The sequence below is a fragment of the Egretta garzetta genome, unplaced genomic scaffold, assembly GCF_000687185.1.
Source record: "Egretta garzetta isolate BGI_Z169 unplaced genomic scaffold, ASM68718v1 scaffold14, whole genome shotgun sequence".
NCBI classification, from domain to species: Eukaryota; Metazoa; Chordata; class Aves; order Pelecaniformes; family Ardeidae; genus Egretta; species Egretta garzetta.
The window spans coordinates 5,360,532-5,368,755 of record NW_009259588.1 but is presented as its reverse complement, the minus strand read 5'-3'; the positions used below and the strand labels follow the sequence as shown (position 1 = coordinate 5,368,755).

The 8,224-nt window shown below is 40.4% G+C and overlaps 1 protein-coding gene across 5 annotated transcripts in view; it reads left to right on the top strand.

Annotated features, from left to right (window-relative positions):
* Positions 1-53: 53 nt before the first annotated feature.
* The window catches only part of MCUR1 (mitochondrial calcium uniporter regulator 1), a 16,283-nt gene continuing 8,112 nt past the window's right edge, over positions 54-8,224 (top strand). For 4 of the 5 annotated variants that reach the window (XR_004841883.1, XM_035893503.1, XM_035893504.1 and 1 more), the window contains exons 1-5: positions 54-106; positions 813-926; positions 2,648-2,751; positions 5,557-5,658; positions 7,309-7,350. Coding sequence is in view for 4 of the 5 variants with exons in the window: in XM_035893503.1 (XP_035749396.1) it covers positions 2,698-2,751; positions 5,557-5,658; positions 7,309-7,350 (198 nt within the window). In the remaining variant the exon portion in view is untranslated. The remainder of the gene's footprint in view (positions 107-812; positions 927-2,647; positions 2,752-5,556; positions 5,659-7,308; positions 7,351-8,224) is intronic. The other variant, XM_035893502.1, reaches the window with a different exon arrangement.

Sequence of the window (8,224 nt, the reverse complement as noted above, 5' to 3'; positions counted from 1 at the left end):
ACCCGCGCCCCGTCACCTCACCCGCCCCCGGGAGTCCAGCGGCGTGGGGGGCCGGGGGCCTGCAGGGACCTGTCAGCAGCAGCAACTTTGTGAACGGGCCGCAGCGGTAATTTGAGGTTTCCCTCACCCCCGCAAAGACTTAAATTGGTTACTTTTTATTGATCTTTTGAGTAAGACAGCTAAGGCATAGTCGTATATTCAGCCCACCCAAGCGTTCTAAAATAAAATGTCTTTGAGGACAGAGAGTCCTGCCTCCTGACAGTTTAATTCATCTTCCATCTTGCGTTCTTTCTGTCAGCTAGTTTATGCACTGGTATTAAATTTTCCTGAATGCATGACTTCTGCAATACGGATATTTGAGGAATGTGTTAGTAATTCTTCAACAGCAATTTAGCATCGAAAGGGCAACCAGTGAATGTTTGTTTCTTTAACAAAGAATGGAAAGAGACAGTGGATTTAGTCCTCAAAGCTATGAAGCGCTCACAGCTTCCACATTTTATGCTGATAACAGTAAAGGAACAATTTGAAGACCCTGACACTTGACAGGATTTTTCTAGCACAGTATGTTCTTGGAGAGCATCTCAGAGGAGCAGCAGTAGCATTGTATTCTACTTTAAAGCTTTTGTGCATACAGCTTGTTAGTTGGATACCTTTTCAATTTCAAGCAAGCTGCAATAATTTCAACACACAATCTAGTATTTTTGTCATAAATGAAAAATATTTGGGCTAGTAAGGAATCTCCTGGAAAGCAAGCATATTGATTAAATATTCTTTCTTGAAAATAACTAATGTTTTGTTTATCTCTTTTTCAGACGTAAGCATCTCTGCATCATCATCTTTACAAAGCAAAGGGAATATTTCCTTATTGGGAAATAGGAAGCTTTTTTTTGACACTCATGCGCTGGTATGCCTCTTGGAAGAAAATGGTAATTTGCTAGAAATGGGTAGCTATTTTTAATCTCATTTCATGAGTAGTTTTATAGTTTACAAAGCATTACTTCTCCTTGACGTGTGATGTTACAGCTTCAGTTTTATGAATTTTTTTTTTTTTTTTTTAATAAATTAAAACCTGCAAGTTAAGTGTGCTGACACACAACGGTCCATTTCTGCCCAGCTCCCAGGAATGATCTAGTACCAGGAGCTATGCAGTTCTGAGGACTCACATTATTAAAATTTAAATATATATACACACTACATCTACAACACTGTATGAAATATATAATCAAAACCGCATTACTACACTGATCAGATTAGAGAAGCACAGCATTTTTTGTAATGTGTTTTATGAATTTTTTTTTTTTTTTTTAATATGTACCGGGTAAGAACATGTAAGTTTTTTCTACTTGCAAAAGGAAACATTGAGCTTATATAATTTTGATCAGAATAATTTATCGTCCTATTGGTAATTAAAAATGCCAAAGAGAAATTAGATTTTAAGAATTGAACATAAAAAACAGTTTTCAAGTTAGTGGTTTAAAATGTATTAATTGGATTCCTATGTATTTAGTATATGCAACAAAGTCTTACAATAGGATTGAATACAGACTACTATGTAAAATGCACAAATACATACAGTGTAGAATACTATATAAAATATGGCTGCTCTTGTGCTAAAACATAGATAAGGGAATAGATTATTTTGGATTCTTGCTAATGTTGCCGAGGTGGGGAAGGTACCTTAAGGTGAAGTTCAGTACAGCTGACAGCTCTCCCTCCCTGAAAAGGAAGGGTCCCAGTCCCTTTTCCCTGCCATGTGGCTTCATCTCTTTCCATGTGCCAACCTAATTCTTGGAAAACTGCAGCTCTTTTGCTTGATTCTGAGATGCCAGTTTAATGAGCTCATAGAGTAGTTGCATGAGGACCAGGACACCTCAAACTGGCAGAAGGAAGGAAAAGAAGAGAGAGAGAGAGGAAGGGTCTCTCTTCCTTTTGGTGGTGGCAAACTGTTATATCGGCTCAGCTATTGAAAGCAGCTCCCTCTCAGACCACATATGTGCTTTCTAAGACTTAACTGCTAGTTAGTATGAAACAATCGTGCTTTATCAAGTGTTTCTTTTCATAACGGCTAAATCTTGTTCGTGACACTTTTAGTCCTAGGTTTTGAAAGTAGAAAAAATTACATTCTTTCTAGGGACAATGTTTTGCAATAATTCCCAATATATTCAGTTTAAAAGGTTTTTAATGGGGACTCAGAGGCTGGTAGGCCTAAAATCAGGGCAGGTAGCTCTGATTTCAGCTGTCGAGTTTTGCATGTCTTCAGTGGTTCTGAAGATTTACAGTGTACTGAAAGTAGGTATCTGCTTTTTGGGGTCAGAATTCTTGCTCCTAGAAATAATCACATGTGGAAGATGACATTCCATAATACTTCTAGAAAATTTCTAGCATTTATCCTGCTGACATTGTAAGAGTGCTGTACTGCAGAAGCGCCTATACTATGTCACAGACATAATTTTGGGGAGGAGGAACTTGGATATACTGACTGGTTGTGTTCTTTCATTAGTGCTGGATCAAGAGGAGTATGTTTTATTACCTTTCATAAATGACATTCATTTTAACTTGGTGCTGAGTATTATTAGTAAGTGGCATTTCTGTAAAATGTCCACATTTAGGTCTATCTCTGAATTTTGTTGCATTTTGTTTTGCTTAGGGTTCACTACTCAGCAGTCGGAGGTCATTGTGTCCGCGTTAGTGAAAATTATGAACACCAACCTGGATATAATTTACAAGGACATGGTCACCAAAGTACAGCAGGTTAGCTCAAAGACGACGGTGGGGTTGGAGTAAATCAAAACCTAGTATGCATGCTAATGAAATACATGTTGCTATTTATTGCTGTTAGACACTGTATTTTAAAAGTTTGAAGGTGAAGAGCAAACATTCCTATGTATTTATTAACTAGTGAGTTTGGTCTTGAGTTTGTCAAACGTGTTGTGGCAGACCTTGAGATTTGGGTACTGTGAGTTGGTACACAAACCATGGGTAGTTTTTTGGTTTCAACCTTACTGTAGCATGAAATAGTTACTGAGAAAGCTTTTAGACAGACATAGGAGGTATTAGATGCATGGCTTTGAATAGTTACAGCTCCTACATATATTCTTTTGTAGATTTGTTACAAGAAAGTACAGATTCCCTCAGTGATTTACCACCCTGTTACGTGGTACCTTTTTATTTATCTCCCTGTATCACAATGGCATTTATATTGGATTAGAATTCAGCTGAATTTCTTTTTTTATATCATGTTTTTAGGGCATGATTGGTGTGGTTATGTACACCGGTAACATACAGGGACATGTATAGTTTGGATGCTGATATTGAAATTGTACCTCCTTTTTCTTTGATGCATACGTTGTTCATGGTATCATCTAAACCTACCCAGCATATACATCTGGGTGTGAAGAAGGGAAGAAAACTTGCTTGGAAATAGGCTGATAATGCTGAGTATCTACAGAGATCCTTCGTGGCTACCAGGAATCTGCATACAACTGAACTGAATTGTTAGCTTTGACTTGTGAGGGAATGATTGTTTTAATGAATAACTGTGCCTGGAGGCAAGGCTTTCTTGTTCTAATACCGGCTGTGATTTTTTGGGGGGCCTTTGTCAGGTCATACAAAGGTAGATCGATGTAAGGAGTTGGACATGACAGTGTTGAATATTGCCATGTTGAGCTTTTAGGTGTCTGGCTCCAGAAATAGAACTGAAATTCAGAGTAAGACATGATTCACTGCATGTGGAACTTAAGCATCTTTGAATGGGATTCACAATATCTGGTACACTGGAATTCCCTGACACATAAGCTAGTCAAATAGACACTGGTGACAAGAAGCATGGCTGAAGTACAACCTCTTGGGCTGCTCTGAGGCTGACATTCGCAGCCCCAAGTCACCTTCTGAATACAGGCTTTAACTTCTTTCACAGCAATAAGGCTGCTGTCTTAAAACATGAGAAAACAGCAGCTGTTGCCTCCATAGTATAATAGTCTTGGCAGTAGGGCATCTGATTAAGAAGCAGAGCACCTGGATTTTGCACCACCTTCCATCTAAGAAGGCTCCAGCTCATCTTCCTTACCTTCCAGATTCCAGGCAAAGCGGACATGGGCAAGCATCCTCCCGCTGTGCTGAACTTGTTCCACAGTCAATTGGAGAATGCAGTGTTAAAGGGACCCTTGCTCCCATGGTTGGTTATATTTTACAATAAGCAGTCATTGCATCTCTACCTCCTTCTAGGCTCAGCTTTTTTTTTTTTTTTTTTTTGAATGAATGAAAGTAGACAGGTTTTTCTTTGTGGCTCATGATGGTAGATGTTTTCTGAGACTGCCTGGTGGAGTCCACCCTCAGGTGACTTTCTGTCATTAAGGTTGAAAAGTGCAGGTTTGTGTGGCGTGCTAAAATAGAAGCAGCTCAGGAGGTGTGTATGCCATGAACTTTGGGTAACACGATAGAACATGTAGTTCCTTACAGTCTTTGAATGCGGAAGAGCTTATGCAGAAAGAGAATGATGAGTTGGAGGAGGATTTGGAAAGTTATGGATGTATTAGCATTAGGCCCTAGTTGGGTATGTGAAAGATGAAATATTACACTGGTTAGATAAAGCCTTAGGGGGGAAAAAAGTGTATGTGTATATATAGAGAGAGATGAAGAGAAAAAATGTGGAAGAGTGTTCTCTGTTTTATTGAGCTCAGCGAAGAAGGGAGAAAACAAAAGCAAGCTGGCAATATCACCAAGTGAGAGGGGTGGTGTCTGTGGCAGTACTCTTTCTGTAGACTTTTTGTAACATGTCTAGTACACAGAGTCATTTTTTTCAGTGTTGTGGTCAGGTAGCCTGGTGAGGCATCTCCAGACGCTGCTTAAACGTATAACACTGTAAGTTAGAATAGCATTTCCTGACGAAAGTGCTGTGTCACATTTGTAGGATTCTTAGTCCAGAATGAAAAGCAAGGGACTACTTACTAGGGGAATGCCTTCAGAGAAGAGAAGGCAGTCCCTGTTTGCATGTGTGGATAGTGTAGGATCTAGAGCAATGTCTACACACTTTTGCATCCTCAAAAGCTGCAGAGAATTCATGTTTGTCTTCTATCAGCTCAGAATAAGAGACTGAGAAAAGCAACTAAAAGTGTAAGTACAGCGCATGATTCTGAGTAGTGAAGCAGAGTGAGCCCCCCTGCAGGGGGAGGTAAAAAAGGAGGTAATTACAGAAGAGTATGGTTGCACTGAGGAGTTTTGGTCTGAAAACCAGCTTTCCTCATTTAGCTCAGAGACACATCTTCTCTCCTTAATGCCTTTGCTAGCTTAAGAATTTGGAAGAAACTATTTTGCAGGCTATTAATTGAATTATTCTGATCTGTGTTAACACTGCTAATTTTGTCAAACATTACCAACATTTGAGCTTAACTTGCTTATTCTGTCACTTCATTTATCTTGCTTTCCAAAACTCAGATAATCATTCTGAAATCACCGAATTAAAAATTTCGGGGCACCAAGATAGTCTATCATAGGCACAATGAGAAAAAGCATTATAGTTAATTTTATGTTCTGAGGTTTTTCTTCCCCTTTTTAAAGGAAATTGCACTTCAGCAAGTAATGTCCCATATTGGTGGTGTGAAAAAGGACATGATTATTTTGGAAAAAAGCGAATTTTCAGCACTTCGTTCAGAAAATGAGGTAAAAATCTCTGTCTTGGAAAGTGCTATTCTAACACTTGCTTATTTTTTTTTTCTAATGATGTAAAAAAGCATCTTGTACCCAAGGGGCTGGCTCTGCACCTTTCATTAGTGACCTTGTTGATGGGGCAGAGTGCACCCTCAGCAAGTCTGCAGATGATACAAAGCTGGGAGCGGTGGCCGGTACAGCAGGCAGTTGTGCTGCCATTCAGGGGGACATCAACAAGCTGGGGAGATGGGATGACAAGAATTTTATGCAGTTGACCAAATGGAAATGCCAAGTCCTGCCCCTGGGGAGGAACAGCCCCATGCACCAGGGCAGGCTGGGGCTGCCCAGCTGGAAAGCAGCTTGGCAGAAGAGGCCCTGAGGGTTTGGGTGGACACCACGTTGACCATGAGCCAGCAATGAGCCCTTGGGGCAAAGGCAGCAACAGCCTCGTGGGCTGTGTTTGGAGGACTGCCAGTGGGTCAAGAGAGGTGATCCTTCCCCTCTGCCTGGCACTGGTGAGACTTCATCTGGAGTACTGGGTCCAGTTCTGGGCCCCCCAGCATTAGGGAGATGTGGACATGCTGGACAGAGTCCAACAAATGGCCACAAAGATCAGTAAGGGACTGGAGCACCTGACATATGAAGAAAGACTGCGAGAGCTGGGACTGTTTAGCCTGGACAAGAGAAGGCTCAGCGAGGATCTCATTGATGTATACAAATATTTGAAGGGAGGGTATAAAGAAGACAGAGACAGGCTCTTTCTGGTGTTGTCCTGTGACAGAACAATAGGTAATTGGCACAGACCAAAATGTGAGAAATTCTATTTAGACATAAGAAAATCATTTTTACTGTAAGGGTGATAGAACACTGGAACAGGATATGCAGAGAGGCTGTGGAGTCCCTATCCTGGAGATGTTCAAAGCCCAACTGGACATGGCCCTGAGCAGCCTGCTTGCTCTAGTTGCCCCTGCTTTGAGCAGGGGACTGGACTGTGTGATCTCCAGGGAGAGTTATTAGAAGATGCTACAGCTATAAACATTTTGTGCATCTTTTGAAAGAGGTAAAGTAATAGAATAATTTGAGTTAGAAGGGACCTCTAGTGAACATTAGGTAGTTGCGGGCTGCAGTATAATTGCCATTTAGCCATCTCTTCTTAAAGCTCAATAAACCAGCTCTCTCTCCTCATCCCTCACCCCCAACATTGTGTGCTCCAGCCCCAAACCACCTTCACGGCCCTCCACTGCACTCGCTCCAGGATGCCCATGCCCGTCTTTCACCAGGGAGCCTAAAGCTGGACACAGCGCTTACAGTGCAGGCTCACAAGTGCTGAACAGGGGGAAATAATCACTTCCCTTGGCCTACTGGGTTTACTCTTGGGCATACCATCCTATGCATTTGGCCACATTTACTGCTGTGGGACATTGCTAGCTTCTGTCTTGTGCTGTTGTTTGGAAATGCGCAGCCCTGAGTAAGCACGCTTGTGTGCACACATGCATATTTCTATACAGATACCGAGGACATAGAGTTAAACCACGCTCATTTTGTTTTCCTTTTCACATGGATGATAGTCATTATTACTGATTGTGCAAATCCATTAATATTTCTAGATCATGTGTTTTTGTATACAGTAATAAAGTGTACAATTTTTTTCTATTCTCCCAGAAAATAAAACTTGAACTCCAGCAGATAAAGAAGCAAGTCATGGTAAGATACCATGCCAGTGTAATTAAGAATTAACATGTCTAGTTTGCTTAAAATAAAAAATAATTGTTGTTTTCAAGATTTTATTTTAAAGGCTGTGTTTAATTGTTGTGATATATAGGACACTGAAATTGCAATTGAATGGTACACTGTGAGCTGCAGCAAAAACAATTTCATGCATACTTCATTTATGGTGACAGAACTGTGAATAGTACAAGAGGTGAAGAAAAATTTAAGTGAGGATTTTTTTTTTTATTTATTTCCATGTCCTTAATTTAGATTCAGAAAGTAGCTAACTACCATGTCATGGTTAAGGCTGAGTGTAGTTCTGCATTTAGGGCTGCCTGTTACGTGTAAAAATGCACATACTTTTAAAATTACAGCACTTTCTAATTGGTCGGGGGGGGGGGGGGGTTTGGTTGTTGGGGTTTTTTGGGGGTTTTTTCCTTGGTTTTGTTTTGTCTGAAGACATATCTGTTAGCTGTCCAGAATTTAAAAAAACTTTTAAATGGCTGCTTTAGGCCGCTAAGTTTGGGACCATTATGCTTGGTCCCATTTGTTTGGGAGCAAATGACCTTTGCAAGAAAACAGGCTCTCTGGAGAAAACTTACTCTGTTAATTATCATACATATCCTTATTCTTATGAGGTTTAAGCATCAGTGCTCTGTTTCTGTTCTTTATGGTCTACCTGTCTTGAATAGCTCTCTACACATCCTTCTACCACCAAGACTGTCTCAAAATCTATTATTTCAATGGGTGCAAACTCCCAAGCAGCCTTTACACAGAAACAAACATTCTTGCAAGAGTGATTAGGATTGGAAACTGGGAAACATTAACTGTTTTTAGGGAATATGTGCATCTGACTTGAGAACTGCTG